This window comes from Lynx rufus, unplaced genomic scaffold (genome assembly GCF_022079265.1).
Source record: "Lynx rufus isolate CCGP_SWC_20201006 ecotype Redwood Valley unplaced genomic scaffold, mLynRuf1.p SCAF_3, whole genome shotgun sequence".
Taxonomy (NCBI): domain Eukaryota; kingdom Metazoa; phylum Chordata; class Mammalia; order Carnivora; family Felidae; genus Lynx; species Lynx rufus.
Window position 1 is genome coordinate 58,129,258 of NW_025814845.1, and position 18,723 is coordinate 58,147,980.

General features: G+C 37.6%; 1 protein-coding gene across 2 annotated transcripts in view; it reads right to left on the minus strand.

The window, feature by feature from the left end:
• Positions 1-13,416, minus strand: part of CDKL2 (cyclin dependent kinase like 2) — a 45,699-nt gene extending 32,283 nt beyond the window's left edge. For both annotated transcript variants that reach the window (XM_047092041.1, XM_047092040.1), the window contains exon 1: positions 13,249-13,416. In XM_047092041.1, the coding sequence (XP_046947997.1) occupies positions 13,249-13,416 (168 nt within the window). The remainder of the gene's footprint in view (positions 1-13,248) is intronic.
• Positions 13,417-18,723: the final 5,307 nt, after the last annotated feature.

Genomic DNA, 18,723 nt, shown 5'->3' on the forward strand with positions numbered 1-18,723 from the left:
CTCTCTCTCTCTCTCAAATGGTAAACATAAAAAAAAAAATTTATAGCATATTCATGTGTTAAAATAAAATATGCATCAGTGTGTTAAAAGATAAACTGAAGCACATTAAAATTTATGTAAGAATTTTTGAGCAAACATCAATTTGCACAGGGCATCATCAAACCAAAAGATGTTAGGAGCATTCTCGCAGCAGAAGCTAAGGGAAAGGCTTGTATAGAGCAGATGCAGAAGCAGAGTGAGGAAATTATTTGGTTGGTTATCTTGTAAGTGGTTGCTTTATTTAGGAAAGCCTACTTTGCTGTTTGTGAGTGGTTGTTTTTAAGTTACAGTATCTTAACTTTCAGGCATTTACAGAAATTGACTCTGGCTTAGGTTTCGTTCAGTTTGCTCTAGTGGGTGGCCAAGGCATTCCAGCCACCTCAGTCTAAGGGCTCCTTGTTTGCCCTTTAACAAGCAAAAGGTTTTTATTATAAGCATACACACACACACACACACACACACATACTCACACACACAGACTTCTGGTAAAATTAAATCTAAAAAGGTATGGAGACTTCTGGTTTCTGATTCTGTGTGTAAAGAGCTTGGAAGTTTCTACTTCATCCTAACAAGTAAAAAGCAGAATACACTATGGGCACCTGGGTGGTTCAGTCAGTAAAGCATCTGGCTTCAGCTCAGGTCATGATCTCACAGTTCGTGGGTTCGAGCCACAAGTTGGGCTCTGTGCTGGCAGCTTAGATCTTGGAGCCTGCTTGGGATTCTTTGTCTCCCTCTCTCTTGCACCCCACCCCCACTCCTGCTGTCTCTCTCCAAAATAAATAAACATTTTTTAAAAAGCAGAATACACAAAAATCAACAACTCTTGTTAGATCCATAACAGAAGAGAGGATATAGGCAAGCCACTGCCCCCAAGATTGGAGAGATAGGCAGGAAAATATATGGAGTCCTTTTACTGGAGCAGATTTACAGGTGGAAATCTTTGAAGGAACCAGTGCCAAGGCAGGAAAACCTGAACTGTAATTGGCAAATTACTGGAGGCTCACTATGGACAAATCTGAAAGTTAAAAACCCCATAGGAACCCAGCCACAGAGGGGCCCCCACCATATTGTAAGATTTATCTCCAGGAGCTCAGCCAGATTCCCAGAGTAAATTTTGGAGAAAAGTCTCCTTCTCCTTCCATAGGCAGAGGAGAAAGGAACCATTCTGAAATATGCCAGAGCTCTGTTCTTCTTTTTAAAAATTTTTAAAAATGTTTATTTATTTTTGAGAGAGAAAGAGAGAGAGAGAGAGAGAATGCAAGTGGGGGAGGGGCAGAGAGAGAGAGAGAGAGAGGGAGACACAGAATCTGAAGCAGGCTCCAGGTTCTGAGCTGTCAGCACAGAGCCCAACGCAAGACTGGAATTCACGAATCCCAAGATCATGACCTGAGCCAAAGTCAGACACTTAACCAACTGAGACACCCAGGCGCCCCAGAGCGCTGTGCTTCTTAACAAAGCCTGCCCTGGGGGTGCCTGGGTGGCTCAGTTGGTTAAGTATCTGACTCTTGGTTTTGGCTCAGGTCATGGTCTCATGGTTCATGAGTTTAAGACCCTTGTCAGGCTCTGCACTGACAGTGCAGAGACTGCTTGGGATTCTCTCTCTCTGCCCCTACCCAGTTCTCTGTCTTTCTCTAAATAAATAAATAAATAAACAAACAAACAAACATTTTTTAAAAATTAAAAAAAACAAGGCCTTCCCTCAGCAAAAACTGGTTAAGCAGAGTCTAAGCAGCTGTGGTATTTTCAGAGCCTAAATGGCCTGAGGAAGGGAATACTCAACTTCACACTACTCTAGTTATCCTGTCCCACCTAAGGAAGGGAGAAAAAACTGAGAAACACTTGCAAAGTTCACCATCCAGAAGTATAAGAACATTAAAAGACTGAGACCTATAGGTCCTTTTACAGGACTACAAAACTCTTCCCTTCCCCCCTCACCTCCACATTCCTAAAACCTATTTACAACAGTTCCTTTTACCCAGTATATCATTTCCAGCTATCAAGAAAATAGTACAAGACATACAAAAAGGCAAAAAAACAATGTGAAGAGACAGAACAAGCATTGAAACCACACATAGCAGGGATGCAAGAATTTGAAGCAACTATGACTAATATGCTAAAGGTAAAGTAGACAGCATGCAGTAACAGATGGGCCATGGAAGCAGAGAGATGAAAATCCTAAGAAAGAACCTAAAAGAAATGCTGCAGATAAAAAACAGTAACAAAATGAAGAATGTCTTTGGTGGGTTTATTGGTAGACTAGACACAGCTGAGGAAAGAATCTCTGAGCTAGAAGATATGTCAACAGAATGGTCAAAAACCAAAAAGAAGAGAACAGAGACAAAAAAATAATAATAATAATATCCAAAGACTACAGGACAACTATAAAAGGTATAACATAGATGTAATGGGAATATGAGAAGGAGGAGAAGAAAAAAAGAAACAAAAGAAGTACTTGAAACAATTATGATTGACAATGTCCTCAAAATTAATGTCAGATACTAAATCACAGATTCAGGAAGCTCAGAGAACACCAAGCAGGATAAATGCCATGGGAAAAAGACAAACAAACAAACAAAAAACCTACCCATAGGTCTATCATTTTCAAAACATAGAAAAATCAAAGATGAACGAAAAAATCCTGAAAGAAGTCAGAGGACAAAAACATCTTATACAGAAACAAAATAAGAACTGCATCCAACTTCTCCTCAGAAACCATGCAAGCGGGCTCCTGGGTGGCTCAGTCAGTTAAGTGTCTGACTTCAGCTCAGGTCATGATCTCACGGTTCATGAGTTCAAGCCTCACATCAAGCTCTCTGCTGGCAGCACAGATCCTGCTTCAAAACCTTTGTCCCCATCCCTCTCTGCCCCTCCCCCACTCGTGCATGCTCTCTCAAAAATAAGCATTAAAAAAAAACATGTAAGCAAGAAGAGTGGAGTGAAATATTTAATCTCAAGAGAAAAAAAAAAAACGCCAATCTAGATTTCTGTATCCTGCAAAATAATCCTTCAAAAGTAAAGGAAAAACAGTTTCTCAAACAAACAGAAATTGGGGAAGTGTGTTGGCAGTGGACTTGCATTGCAATAAATGTTAAAAGAAATTATTTTTTAACATTTTTTAATGTTTGTTTATTTTTGAGAGAGACAGAGCACAAGCAGGGGAGGGGCAGAGAAAGAGAGAGAAACACAGACTCCAAAGCAGGCTCCAGGTTCTGAGCTGTCAGCACAGAGTCCGACACAGGTTTTGAACTCACAAACCATGAGATCATGACCTGAGCCAAAGTCTGACACTTAAGTGACTGAGCCACCCATGTGCCCCTAAAATAAATTGTTTAGAGAAAAGGAAAATAATATAGGCCAGAAACTCTGATCTACATAAAGAAAAGAAGAGCACCAAAGAAAGAGTAAGTGAAGGTAAAATAAAAACTTTATTTCTCTTATTCTTAATTGATCTAACAGAAAACAGTTTGTTCACAATAATAATGCAAAAATGTATTTGATTATATAGACTTATGAATATCTTTTATATATATATGCTTATGTATGCTTATTTATAAGAGAGATGAATGGAAGCAATGATACAAGTGACAGGAGAAAGGAATTAGGATTACTTTATTATTATATGGTACTTATACACCTGTGAAGTGATATAGTGTTTTCTGAAAGTGGATTTGGATTATTTGTAAATGTATGTTGCAAATTGTAGGGTAATCACTAAAAAAAAAAATTAAAAAGAAGTATAACTGGGGTGCCTGGGGGCTCAGTTGGTTAAGCATCAGACTCTTGATTTCAGCTCAGGTCATGATCTCAGTTTGTGAGATTGAGCACCACATCAGGCTTTGCACTGACAGCGTGGAGCCTGCTTGGGATTTTCTCTCTCTCTCTCTCTCTCTCTCTCTCTCTCTCTCTGCCCCTCTCCTGCTCATGTGTGTTCTCTCTCTCTCTCTCTCAAAATCAATAAACAAACTTAAAATAAAAAGAAGTATAGCTGACAGTTTAAGAAAGGAGAGAAAAATGGAATCATATTAAATGCTCAATTACACCCACAAAAGGCAGAATAAAAGTGGAAGACAAAAATAGAAACAAAGATGGGGCGCCTGGGTGGTGCAGTCGGTTAAGCGTCCGACTTCAGCCAGGTCACGATCTCGCGGTCCGTGAGTTCGAGCCCCGCGTCGGGCTCTGGGCTGATGGCTCAGAGCCTGGAGCCTGTTTCCGATTCTGTCTCCCTCTCTCTCTGCCCCTCGCCCGTTCATGCTCTGTCTCTCTCTGTCCCAAAAATAAATAAACGTTGAAAAAAAAAAATTAAAAAAAAAAATAGAAACAAAGAACAAGGGAAACAAGTTGAAAACAGTAACAAATATGGTAGATATTAACTCAGCTCTATCCTCACTTCTAAAGTCAATGATCCAAATGTATCAACTAAAAAATGGAGATTGTCAGAATGGCTCAAAACACACAACCTTACTATACGTTATCTACAAGAAATGCACATTAAGTATAAAAATACATATTAATTAAAAGTAAATGGATGGAGGGCCACCTGGCTGGCTCAGTCAGTAGAGGGTGTGACACTTGATCTCAGGGTTGTGAATTTGAGCCCCACGTTGGGTGTAGAGATTACTTTTAAAAATCTTTTTTTAGAATTAATTAAAAAATAAAAGGAAATAGATGGAAAAATATACCACACTGATCAAATGGAAGCATGAGTACCTATTATTAATTTCAGATAGAGCAAACTATAAAGAAAAATTATCAAGGATAAAGGAGGGCATTATATACTGAAAAGGGGGTCAATCCTCCAAGGAAACATAACAGTTCTTAACTTGTATGTGCCTAACAACAGAGCTTCAAACTATAGGAGGTAAAAATTGATAGAACTTCAGGGAGAAATAAACAAATCCACTATCATAATTGGAAATGTCAACCATTCCACTCAGAAACAGATAGATCCAGCAGGCAGAAAATCAGTAAGGACACACACACAGTTGAACTCAACAATACCATCAATCGACAGATATAACTGATATCTACAGACTATCCAACAACAGAATTCACATTTTTCTCAAGTTCATATGGAACATTCACCATGACAGACCGTACTGTAGGCCACAAAACATACCCTAACAAATTTAAAATAATAGATATCACACAATGTCTACTCTTGTACCACAGTGGAATTAAACTATAAATTAATAAAAAAAAAAGATAACTGGAAAATCCCAAAATATGTGGAGATTAAACAACACACATCTAAAATAAAAACATAGATTATCAGTCCCACCTTTCTCTTTCTCTTTTATTCTTTCTCTGTGCTTTTTTTTTTTTTTAGAGAGAGAGAAAGAGAGCACATTAGCAGGAGAGGGGCAGAGGGAGAGGAAGAAAGAATCCTTTTTTTTAAACGTTTATTTATTTTTTAGAGAGAGAGAGAAACAGAGCATGAGTGGGGGAATGAGTGGGGGACAGGCAGACAGAGAGGGAGACACAGAATCCAAAGCAGGCTCCAGGCACTGAGCTGTCAGCACAGAGCCTGATGTGGGGCTTGAACTCATGAACCATGAGATCATGTCCTGAGCTGAAGTCAGACGCTTAACTGACAACCACCCAAGTGCCCCTGTGCTTTTATTTTTAAAAGCTGATGACTACCCCATTTGATAGGGGCAGACTAGGTAATTCAGAACAACTCTCCTATTGAGAATTCCTAAAAAGTTGGACAAAATATTTTTAAATCTTAAACATATAAAAGACCCAAGAAGATAGTGAGGAATTACTGGGCCAAAATCAAGAACAGGAGAACTCAGAGTTAATTTCAGTACTCAAATCAAAGCTGGTTTTGCCATCAAGTAACAGAGGTAGACCTGAGCTTGGATATTTGTGGCCTTTTGGGGGCTGAAAAGGAAGGAAAAGTCAAAGTCCAAATGCATTTCAGAGGTGGGGTCTCTGAGGCCCGGTTTAAGCTGACACCCTAAGAACTACACTGCCCCAGTAAAAATGGACAGAAATGAACCAGTCCCCACTAGACTTCACATCATCTATAACAGTTTAAGAAACCCCAAACCTTGAATTTAGATTAATGTATTGGACTGGGAGCATCCCCATGCACCTGGCAGAAGTAAATGAATATCCTCTCTGGAGGAAGATAATTTTATCTTAGCCTCAAATTATTTCCAAAAAGAAATATCCAAAAACAATATCCAGTACAAAAAGGTAACGAAAAACACAAGAAAGTAAGACACTATAAAAGCAAAAACCTTGAACTTATTAAGGTGGTCCTGAGCTGGCAGTGTGTGTATACCAGACCAGGGAAAATTTTAATGTAAGTAACTACTAACTAGTAAAGGTAGTTAATTATTAACAGATATAAAAGACTCTAAGGTATATTTTGAAATAGCAAATACAGACTAGCTACTACTTTCAGGGCTGAGGGAAAGTGCATAGAAAGTAACCAATACATTAGAAGAGCCTCCAGCCACAACCAAGGCTGAGATTCAGACTTCATTAGAGAGAGCATGACTGCCACAGACTGCCAGTGGTGAAAAAAATTGCTACAGGACACAAGCCAGAGGTGATGGAAGGGTGGGCAGCCAGCCAGGTGATAGAGAAACTTGCCAGAAATTGCAGGCAGGCAAAACTGGTCGTGAAAGATACTGATGTGAGCCTCAAAACCTCCCATAGAGTGATCTCATCCCAGTGCCCCTCCCCCCGCCCCAAAAAAAGCAGGCCAGAACCAGGAAGGGAAGCCTCTTCTTAAGGACTATAGTGTCCTTCCATGCCCTCTATTGTCAAAGCTTAATATCAAACTAGCTGGCGAAAGAGAAATGTTTATAGATTCCAGCTCTACTTCCATGAGGTGGGGCCAAAAGGACTGACTTGAAACTGAAAGGCGGTAAATTGATTACCGGCACAGTGTCCGTGGATATGGAAGAAGAAAATTAAAATCTTCCCAGGAAGAAAATGTCTTCACTTTAGCCTCAAATTATTCCAAAAAAATAATGTTTAAAATGTAATGTCCAGCAAAAAAATCAAAGACAACCAGGCATACAAAGAAATATGATAGCACAAGTAAAAACCATCAGAACATAAAGAAGACCAAAGCAGAAGCAGAGTAAGTTCAGGTATTGGAATTATCAGATACAAGCTACTATGCTTTAAAAGAAAAAAAAAAGTCAGGGCGCCTGGGTGGCTCAGTCGGTTAAGTGCCAGACTTTGGCTCATGAGTCTGACTTCAGCTTAGGTCATGATCTCACGGTTCATGGGTTTGAGACCCGCATCAGGCTCTGTGCTGACCGCTTGGAGCCTGCTTTCGATTCTGTCTCTCTCTCGCGTGCGCTCTCTTTCTGCCTTCCCATGCTCGTTTTCTCTCTCTCTCTCTCAAAAATAAATAAACATGAAAAAAAGAAATTAAAAAAAAGAAAAAAGTCAACCTCAAAAAATTGAGGAAACTTGGGGTGCCTGGCTGGCTTAGTTGGTAGAATATGTGGCTCTTGATCTGTGGGTCATGAGTTAGAGCACCACACTGAGGGTAGAGTTTAAGTAAGTAAGTTAATTAATTAATTAGTTAAAATTAAAACAAAAAAGCAAAGCTTAAAAACAAACAAACAAACAAACAACAGGACACCTGGCTGGCTCAGTGGACAAAGCATATTTGATCTCCGGGTTGAGTGTAGAGCTTACTTAAAAAACAACAACAACAAAACTGAAATCATAAAAAGTGATATAGCAGATTTAGGACCAAATACAAATTTTAGAACAGAAAAATATAGTAATTTCTGTTTGCAATAACAGTAGACTAGGTAATTTAGAACAAGTAGAAAAGCTGAAAAAAATATATAAAACCACTATTTTAAGGGACAAGAGAGATGAGATAATAAAGAATATCTAAACTAGTATCTTGAAGACAGAGACCCAGGGAAGTGAGCCAAGCAATTAGAGTTGTTTTTTGTTTGTTTGTTTTGTTTTAGACCCTGGAAACATATCATTTCAGAGAGAAAATTAAGAGTCTGAGTGGCACTTTTGACAGTCTTGTGACCTAAGGTAATAGTGATTGGTGTCCAGGGGCCAGCAAGATGGAAAGAAGGGGGATGGCCCTGATGAAATCGTCTCACTTTGGGTTGGCCCAAAAAGTCCACAAACTATGATAAGGGTGAATAATAAATCAGGTCTCTCAGGAACTACAACTCAAATTCAAATTATGTAACTTTCTCAGATTGGATTGAGATGATGGCAGAATGTTAGGTTTCCTGGAGTACCCTCAAGAGTGCCCTCAAGAGCCTCACAGAAGCAAGTGTAACTCCTCTCAGGGAAAAGATAATATCATCCAGAGACTCAAACTATGTATACAATTTTTAAAAATTAATAGAGGCATATCAAAAATAAAAAGATCAAGAGAAAAAAAAAGCAACCAATAGAAATAAACATATGGGAGATCCAGATAATAGGTATTAGATACAGATTTCAGAAGACTGTAATTTAAACAGTCATGAAAGCACAATAAAGAATTCGGGCAGCAAATTGGAAACTATTTTAAAAATCCAATAGAAATATTCTAATTGAAAAATATATCTCTAATTAAGAAATCAGGAGTGTCTGAGTTGGTTGAGCACCCAACTCTTGATTTCAGCTGAGGTCATGATCCTGTGGTCATGAGATGGAGCCCCACATAGGGCTCTGCACTGACATCAGGAAGCCTGCTTGGGATTCTTTCTCTCTGCCTCTCCCCACTCTCAAAATAAACAGATAAAGATTTTTTAAAAAATCAATGCTTAAGTATAAAAGTAGATTGAAAATAGTTGAAACTGAATTACTGAATTGGAGGATAGGTCAGAAGAAAATATCTAGAATGAAGTAGGGAAAAATGAAAGGATGAAAAACACAGAAAGAGTATAAGAGATATGGGGGAGGCCTAATATATAAACTGAATTCTTAAATGGAGAAGAGAGAGAATAAGATAGTAGCAATACATGAAGCAATAATAGCTAAGAATTTTCTAAAAGTGACAAATGACATTATTTTACAGATGCAAGAGGTATAAAGTCAAAACAAATAAATAAAAAGAAACCCACATCAAGACATATTATTGTAAAATTGCTGAAAATCAAAGTCAAAGAGAAAACCTTAATGCATCCAAAAGAAAAAAGGACATACTAAGAAACATCCGATGATTCAAAAGCAGTGAGAACCAGAGAAACATTGGAATGGTATCTTGAACACACTGAATATAATGAACTGCCAACTTAGAACTCTATATCCTGTGGAAATAATCTTTTCAACAAAAAGTAACATAAAGACTTTTTTTTTTCAGACGAACAAAAATGGTCACTGTTTCTTACCAGTGGATCAGCTTTAAAGAAAATAATGTAGTTTTTTAAAACTCTTTTAATGTTTATTTATTATTGAGAGAGAGCATGTGCATGTGAGCGGGGGAGGGGCAAAGAGAAAGGGAGACACAGAATCCAAAGCAGCCTCCAGGCTGTGAGCCATCAGCACAGAGCCCCACACAGGACTCAGCCCCGTGAACCGCGAAATCATGACCTAAGCCGAAGTCGGACACTTAACCGACTGAGTCACCCAGGCTTCTGATTAAAGAATGTTTTAAATACAAGGAAAATGACCCTAGATAGGAGCTCAGAAATGTAAGAATGGTTGATGAGTAATAGGAAGGATAAATATTAGGTATATCCTAATAAATACTGACTGAACAATTTGGGGAGGGATTTAAATATAGGGAGAATTAGAAACACATATCAGGAATATCGCATATATCTCTAGTGATTCACCACAGTGAATATGACTATGAGATACTGGCACAAACTTAGACATATAGACCAATGGAACAGAATAAAGAGTAGAAAAGCCATTCCTACATATAAGGACATATAGCAAATGAGGAATTCAGAGAGTGGAGAAAAGTTGATATTTTCAGTAAATGTTTCTGGGATAACTGGACATCCATAAGGCAAAATAAGACTTGACTGTGCCATACACCATAGTTAAGATCAATTCTAAGTGTACTGAAATATAAATATGAAAACCAAAGCTATTAAGTTTCTTGATGATAGTATAGAAGGCTACCCTAATCTCTAAGTAGTAAAAGACTTCTTAAGCAGATAAAGGAAAGGAAAATATTAAAGGAACCATAAGGAAAATATTAAAACCATAAAGGAAAATATTAAAAATTTGACTACATTGAAATTAACAACTACTATTGAGTAAAAATAACATTAAGAGAGTGAAAAGAGAGCTTTTTAAGAGAATAATAATTAACATTAAACTATAGTGGTTAGGAATGCATATTTGGTAAATGTGGGGGAAAAAATCATGGCAGTGATGAACATGCACATCAGGATAGTGTTTACCTTAAAGGAGAGGGAGGGGCTAGTGACCAGGAAAGTAAAAGAAAAGAGTTGTTGGCAGTGTTTTATTTCTTGACCTGGTGGTGGTTCTGAATGTTTGCTTCCTAACAATTCATTGAGCTATAATTATATTTTTGTGTATATCTACATATTGGCTAAATTTCAAAATAAAAAGTCACTTAAAATATAATATCCCAAATAAATGGCTCAGTGATGGAGATTAATCATACTGAGGAGAAAATTAGTGAATCAAACGATGAACCAGAACGACCTATACAGAACAGTGCATAGAAAGACAGATGAAGAAAAAAAAAACAACAGGTAATTCAGTGAGAAGATTTATGTTAACTGAAGTCCCAAAAACAGAGGATAAAGGGAATGAGTTGGAATAATAAGTGAGAATTTTCTGGAATTAATGAAAGAAATCATATCATAGATTCATAAAGACTCCAATCCCCAATGAAGCAAAATAAATTAAAAGATATCCAAACTAAAAAAGAAAGAAAGAAAGAAAAAAGATACCCAAACTACATACAATATGCTGAAATTTTAGAAAAACAAGATCAAAGGAAAATTTTTAAGTAGCCAGAAAACAAAACTAACTTATGCTAATTGAAATCAGGATACTTGTGATCTGGATAGAGCAAGAAGGCAGTAGTGTTGGGAGAAGACATAGGGGGGCTTATGGAGTGATTTTAATGTTCTCTTTCTTTATTTACATGGTGGTAATATGGAGTTGTTCAATTTTAAAAAAATAGAGATGATTCCTATGAGATATACACTTTTCTATATTTTATGTCCACTTTATGTTATAAAAGGCTGAAATGAAAAGGATCTAGACATAAAAAACAAAACTTATAGGGGCACCTGGTTGGCTCACTTGGAGGAGTGTGTGACTCTTGATCTCAGGGTTGTGAATTCAAACCCCATGTTGAGTATAGGGATTACTTAAAAATAAAATCTAAAAACAAAACAAAACAAAAAACCTTATAAAAGAGCAGCAGTTGGGCAGCAGTTGGACTGACAGCTGACTTCTCAGGAGCCATAATAGAAGCCAGAGGACAAAACAGTGTTATCTTCATTTTATTGAAAGAAAACACTTGCCAACCTAAAATTCCATACACAGCAAAAATATCTTTCAGGGATGACAGCAAAAAAGACACTGGCATGCAAACTAAAATTGAAATGTTTTGTCCACAGTAGATCTTCACAAAAGGAAATCCTAAATAATACACTACAAGAAGAGAAGAGATCCGAGATAAATGGCCAGGGATACAGAAGAAAAGGAAGAACAAAGAAAGTTATAGGTAAACATAAACCTAAATGAACACTAAACAATACTTATGTCTTGTGACGTTTAAAAATATGTGAGAGTTAATATATGACAATATTAGCATGCAAGATGGAAGGGAATAACCAGAGATAAGTATTGTAAGGATTTGTATTACCTGGAAGAAGAATACAAGTATTAGATAATGTTAGACTTCAACAAATATCTAAGATAACCACTAAAAAGTGAGAAACAAGATACAATTTTCAAAACTATTACAGGGAAATAAAGAAATGATGAATGTAATTAATCTAAAGAAAGAAAATAAAAAGAAATGTAAAACCAATAAGACAAATGGCACATATTAAGATGGTAAATTTATACTGAAATATATCAGAAATTACATTACATGTAAATAGACTAAATATTCCAATTAAAAGGCAGGGTTGTCAAGCAGGATAAAAAGCAAAATGTGACCATATGATGTTTACAAAATACACATCTAAACAAGAATTAAGATGAGATGCCTGGGTGGCCCAGTTGGTTAAGCATTCAACTTCGGCTCAGGTCATGATCTCATGGCTCCTGAGTTCGAGACCCACCATCAGTCTCTGTGCTGACAGCTCAGAGCCTGGAGCCTGCTACAGGTTCTGTGTCTCCCTCTCTCTCTGCCCCTCCCCCCACTCACACTGTCTCTCTCTCTCTCTCTCTCTCTCTCTCTCTCTCTCTCTCTGTGTGATGAAAGTGTTTGCACAAATTATTTTTTCTAGGATTTATGTATAGTGGGAAAACCTGGAGAAAAAAAAATTTTAATGCCATTTACCCCATCCCCTCCCTTCTGAGATGTCTTACCTGGCCTTGAACTTCATGTTATAGTATCGACCAAACTGTTGTACCTCCTAGGACATGTCCCATCACCTTTGCTGTTTCTGTTCCCTCCACCTGGGACAGCTCTTGTCAGCCATTGATATTAATATGAGCCAGGCAGAGGGAGGATGCCTATATAAACATCCCCCAGTAAAAACCCTGGACACAGAGTCTACTGAATCTTTTTGGTAGATGGTATTTTACATGTGTTGTCAAAGCTCATTTTTGGAAAAAGTAAGTACATCCTGTGTGACTCCAATGAAAGAGGATTTTTGGAAACCTGTGACAAGTTTCCTCTGGAATTCACCCATGTGCATGTGCCTTTTCCTTTGCTGATTTTCCTTTATATCTTTTCACTGTAATAAATCAGAGCCATGAGATAGCCATGAGCTGCTATCTACTTAGTGCTCTGAGTCCTCCAGTTGAATCATGGAACCTGGAGTGGTCTTAGGACCCCAAACACAGATGATAGATAGATAGATAGATAGATAGATAGATAGATAGATACAGAAAGAAGCAGCAAATACTTTAAAAATCATATTTATATTCATGGGATAAATGAATATGCATAAATAACAATTTCATTTGTTTATTGCCAAAAAAGAAGAAACTTATATCTTAAAGTTTAGTATGGAAATGAATATAAAAACTGTAATTTTTTTTGTAAAAATATAACCTTGATCAAGAGACAACTTTTTTTTTAACTCAATACAGATATTTACTCACCTTAAGTAACTTGATTTCTCGCATAGCAATTTTTTTAACCATTTTGTCATCATCGCTTTCTAAGAACTTCTTTATGGCCACAATTCTTCCAGTATCTTTATTCCGACACTTCATCACCATTCCGTAGCTCCCTTCTCCAACCAGTCCTAGATTCTCATATTTTTCCATTATTAATTCAAAACCAATAGGAATTCTTCCTGCTATGGAAACCAAAACATGGAGTTAATAATGTTGAGTATATTAATTTCTTCCACCTTCCCAGGAAATTAATTCTTCCCCACTTGTTTTCCATATTAGAGGAGTCACTGTGTCAATGGCTGTCCTGTGCTGTCTCACAATTTCTTACTGTTTCCACATCTAAGCTGTTTTCAGAATATTAACATACATTTCATAATAGACAAAGCAAATGGAATTGAAGCCATTAAATTTAAATTATTAGGTGCCATGTTAATGAAATTCAATATATTTTTAATTCAGATAAAGCAATACTTGAACCATCATTCAAAACAATTATAGCTTACTTTAGAAACACAATTCCTTTTCACTCAGAGGTGAAAAAGTACAAGTGAGTTTGGTTTTGTTTTTTTTTTAAGATTTTATTTACTATGTAATCTCCATGCCCAATGTGGGGTTTGAACTCACAACTCTGAGATCAAGAGTCACATGACCTACCAACTGAACAAGCCAGGCACTGCAATGAGTTTGCTTGTAGTGAAGATCAAATTTATTTTTTTTACATTAGGCTTAAAAAAGTGAAGTTGAAAATCTTTATGTATTTTCTACTCAATTGGGAAAAATATTTATTCACAAATGACCACTTACCAAATTAACACTAAGGAACTTTGATAAACTTTTTTTTTTAACTTTTCTTACCGTAGTAATTAAATTCCCATATTGAACTTACAAAATAACAACAATGGCATCACAGTACATAAGCAGATTGTTTAAAAATTAAATTTTGGTAGTACCACATACAATATCTCAAAAATACTTTTAATGATTACTCACTATAAGTATGATCATTTGAATTTTATGTTTAGAATTCTTTCACATCTCATTATATGACATTTTCTGGTTAATAGCAATCCTATTAATGATTGATGAAGGATCAGCAATTATTCCACTACATATTTTGGTATAGAAAAAAACTTTTCAGTTCAAACTCAGATTTTAATTTACAAGGTTTGATTGCCATGAAATATACAAGCTAAGAAACAAATATAAAGTTAAATTTATTTTTTAAATCTGATTTTGAAATTAAATTCCAGAAGCAAAGAATAAAAAAGTATTGTTCTTAATCCCAATACGGTTCTAAAAGTTTTAGAAGAAAAAATAATCTTTCAGTAACTATATATTCAAGTGATGATTCATAACTGAATTTTTTTAACTTAATAATACAAAAATACTCATTTATAAAATGTGGAAAGAAAAAAAACCTCTCACTTATTTTATTAATTGTGTCCTCATGGCCATCTAAAACTAATTTACCCAGAGTGTGAATTGTGATGTTTTATTTGCTTCCCTATTAGTACACTGATGACAAAAAACAAAAGAAACACCCTCTTTGTTCTAGCAAACTGTGATAATCCAGTGTATATATTTTCAGCAGTTTACCTTAATAATTTAGAGTTATTATAGATAGATAAATAGATAGATAGATAGATAGATATAAAAAGCGTAGATATAAATAGAAATAGAAATAGATATATAGATATAGATATAGATATAGATATAGATATAGATATAGATATAAAAAGGTTTTCATGGAAAACCAGAAGATTGATCTGCTGGGGAAAAAGATGAAAATAAATTCCAGTCAACACCAACTCCAATTATTTCACTATTTTACTACTAGCTTTGATAGTAGATTCTATAACCTGTTTAGAGAGCAGTGTCCCCAATGCTAACTTTTCACATATTTGACATATTAACTTCCATTTAACATCTATTAACTATTTTGAATATATTTTTAAATAAAACGTGTGTTTGGAAAAAAATTGTCAGTGTAATTCTCTCTCTCCTTGCCTGAAATTTTTTTTCCTTCCATTAAGACAGCATGCTTTATTAAGGACTAGACTTTAGGTTTATCAAGCCAAGGACTTGTAACCTGGATCTTTTTAAACTAGCTGGACTCTGTAACCTGGATCTTTTTAAACATTTTGCAATCGGTGCCCTCAATATTTGAAAATGCAAAGTGAACAAAATTAAAATTACCTTAGGCATGTCTGAGATCTCCTGAAGCATATCACAAGCTAACATTAAGCGAGTTGACTACTCCAAGTTTATTCTGGAAACCAACCACACATTTAGTCACGGCACATTGAACACACCTGCTTTTCAAGCAGCACTGCCTCCAAATACCTTAAAAGTATCACAGCTTAAAAAGCCTGTTTCCTGAAACAGTTACTCATAAACTATAGCTTTTCATGCCTTCTACGCCTGTGTGTAAGGGTGATACAAACTAAAAGGATGCCTGGCCAATTGGCAATGCGGTATTTCTGGATAAGTGCCATGTAAGCGTATGGTTTGAATCTCAACAATTTAGATAATAAAAATAGTGCGAATTATTTTGTTAAAGACAACCAGATTGAAATCTATCACAGATCAAAGAATGTGATAATAGAAGCTTTTAAAAGTACTATACTTACTGTTTCTTTAAAATCCTTTCGCATGGAAAGACCCAAAGGTTTTCAACCTGGAAACAAATTTGAGGTGAAATGCATCTCGCTCGCAGGTCTGAAAGATGCTGACTAGCAAACCAGCAAGTCCGGAGCTGTTATGATTTCTTCTGTGGACACAGTCACGGGTCCTAGGTGAATCAGGCAGGGAGGCAGATTGGCCTCAGCCTGCCGCAGGCTCACACTCAGGAGGACCACGGGCCGCATGCTGTCGTCGTCAAGGCAACGACCTCACTCTGCCCCAACCATAGGCTCAGCCTCCAGAAAGAGATACGGCCCAGGTCGGAATGCGTCCACGGCAGGCACCAATACGCTTGTTAAGGCCAGACTTGTAAGAAATTAGCTGGATGCACCGTCTGCCAGCTCGGAAGGTGCCCAGTCCCTGGAGTCTGTGAACCTGCGTGGCTCCAGCAAGCCCTGGGCAAAGGCGTTGGCCACAGAGCTGCAAGGGGGCGGGTTCTCCCCCGCCAGGCCCCGCCCGGAGTGCGCCAAGCCTCCCGTGTTCTGATTGGCTGGGCCCTGTCGTCATGAGCTACGATTGGCTTAGCGCCCACCACTCGCCCCCTCACCTGGGGCTCGGCCCAGGTTCAGTTCACTTAAGCGCAGACGCCAGCATCCACACATGCTTCAATTCTCAAATAGAGAGGGTGCACCTTTCTGCGATCCCGGTGCTCACGGAGAGGATAGAATGGGTGGTGGTTATGTAGAAAACGGAAGGCGGAGACAGGCACAGCTTCGCCGCTGGGGCGGTGAGCGGGCCCCGGGCCCCTGGCGCCCTCACCGGGGAAGGTTCAGGCCTGACCGCGGTTCGATGCTTCCTTTCCGGTCGGGGCAGTGGGACCAGGGTGGGCCAGGTAGGGAGTGAGGGTGACAGCCTAGGAGGTGATGATTAGTAGGTGAGGCAAGGTGACAGCACAATTGACGTTAGGAGGGACCTTGGGAAGGACACCCTGGGCACTGAAAGTGAGGGGATATGCTTTGGAGATAATGGAAAAGGGAGAAGGGACATGAATGAAAGAAGAGGAAAAGGGCTCGGGCGGTCGGGGAACTAGAAGAGATGTACAATACTGGCGTGTGGCAGCCAAATAGAGGGCAGTTGGGGGTGAGATGTTTCAGGCACAGGCCATGCCTTGAGGCTAGATCCATGACCAGGCAAAATTGGTAAGTCAGAATTACCCACAGGCTTAAGTCACATAAGAAACAGGGCATTCCTCATCTTCAAGTAATTTGGGGTTTAGGCCATACCCCTGCAGTGAAGAGGCCTTAAGCACACAGTTACTTTCATGTTAAATCATCAGAACTAAACATTTTATAATCATCTTTGTTCTCTAGAACACCTTGATCCAGTGAAGAGAGTGTCCTGGAATAGCAGGTATTTATACCCATAGTCAATATTGAGGTATGAATCCCTTCTTGTATACTAAGAAATAAATATTCTCATTTATAAATCATCTTTTGTGAGTTTGGGTAGCATGAATTAATCTGCCAGTGCTTGATCACCTTGGGCAAGCTGCTTAAAATCTACTTCTTGAACCTGTAATAATGAGGAGCAGACCTAGGACCTGGGTATGGAAAGAATACAATTCTTAGGTCAATCCAAGATGTCCTAATGTAGCAATTAGCTCTATCCTTGGTTGTGACCAAGTGGGGGGGAGTCATGTACTGATTTTGTTACCTCTATAGGCTATAACAGAATCTCACGAACTTCTGTTATATAAAGGGCAGACCCCCTTGCATAAAGTGGCAAATCGAAGTTTGTTGGGACTGAAGCTTGAGAACAAGAATACAAAAATATTTTACTTTTCCAACTTTACAAATATATTCAACAACATAAACATATAAAGGCCCCTCTAGGCAAGAGGTCCTGAAGCTTAAAAATAACACATTTATATCCCCAAGGGGACCAAAAGGATAAAAGACTAAAAATACTAGATTTGGTGAATAGAGAATGCTTGAGAAAACAGCTTCAAAAAGAACTGAGTTTGAAAGCTAACTGTGAAGGACACATACAGTATTCAACAACTCTACATTTTGGATAAAGCCATCTGCAGGTAGCATTATGTACAAGCAGGGTTGGGTTATTGCTTATTTTTCTTTTTTATTAGGAAATGTCTGTAGGGAAAAAGAATGGAGAGAAACTTTAAAGAGGCAAGAAAAGGAATAATGAAAAGCCAAGAACAGGTGTGAAGAGAAGGTAATAAAGTATGAAAAGGTCTTAACCTTGAAGAGACTTAGAGAAAAAAGAAAAAACTGAGAAAAGTGTAGGACAGATACATTAGCTGGCCTAGATCTTCTTAGTAAAAGAACATTTTTGCTGAAAAAGATAATGATTGAGGCTCAAGGATCTGAGAGCAGAAATACCTTGAAGTAGGTAGTTACAAAAAAGTCATTTTGATATGACAAGAATACGAAATACTAAAATGTGCCCAGTTGACCCAGTTTACAGTGAAACTGACTCTTTTATAGGATTTTGCATTCCAGGGGCAAGAATTAAGAAAATAGGTGGCATACAAGCTAACTCTTAGAGAACTGGTAGTGCAAGGAGAATAAACAAAGGAGTTAAAAAACCAAGTATGATGGAGGGGAGCCTGGCTGGCTCAATCAGAAGAGAATGTGACTCTTGATCTTGGGTCATGAGTTCAAGTCCCATGTTGAGTGCAAAGCTTACTTAAAAATGTTGTTTTTTTAAAAAATCAAGTACGATGGAGAAAGAACCACTGAAATGGCTTGCCATGGGTCCCAGCTAGATAGGGAGACATATTATGACAGAATTTAGCTAATAAACTGATAATACAAA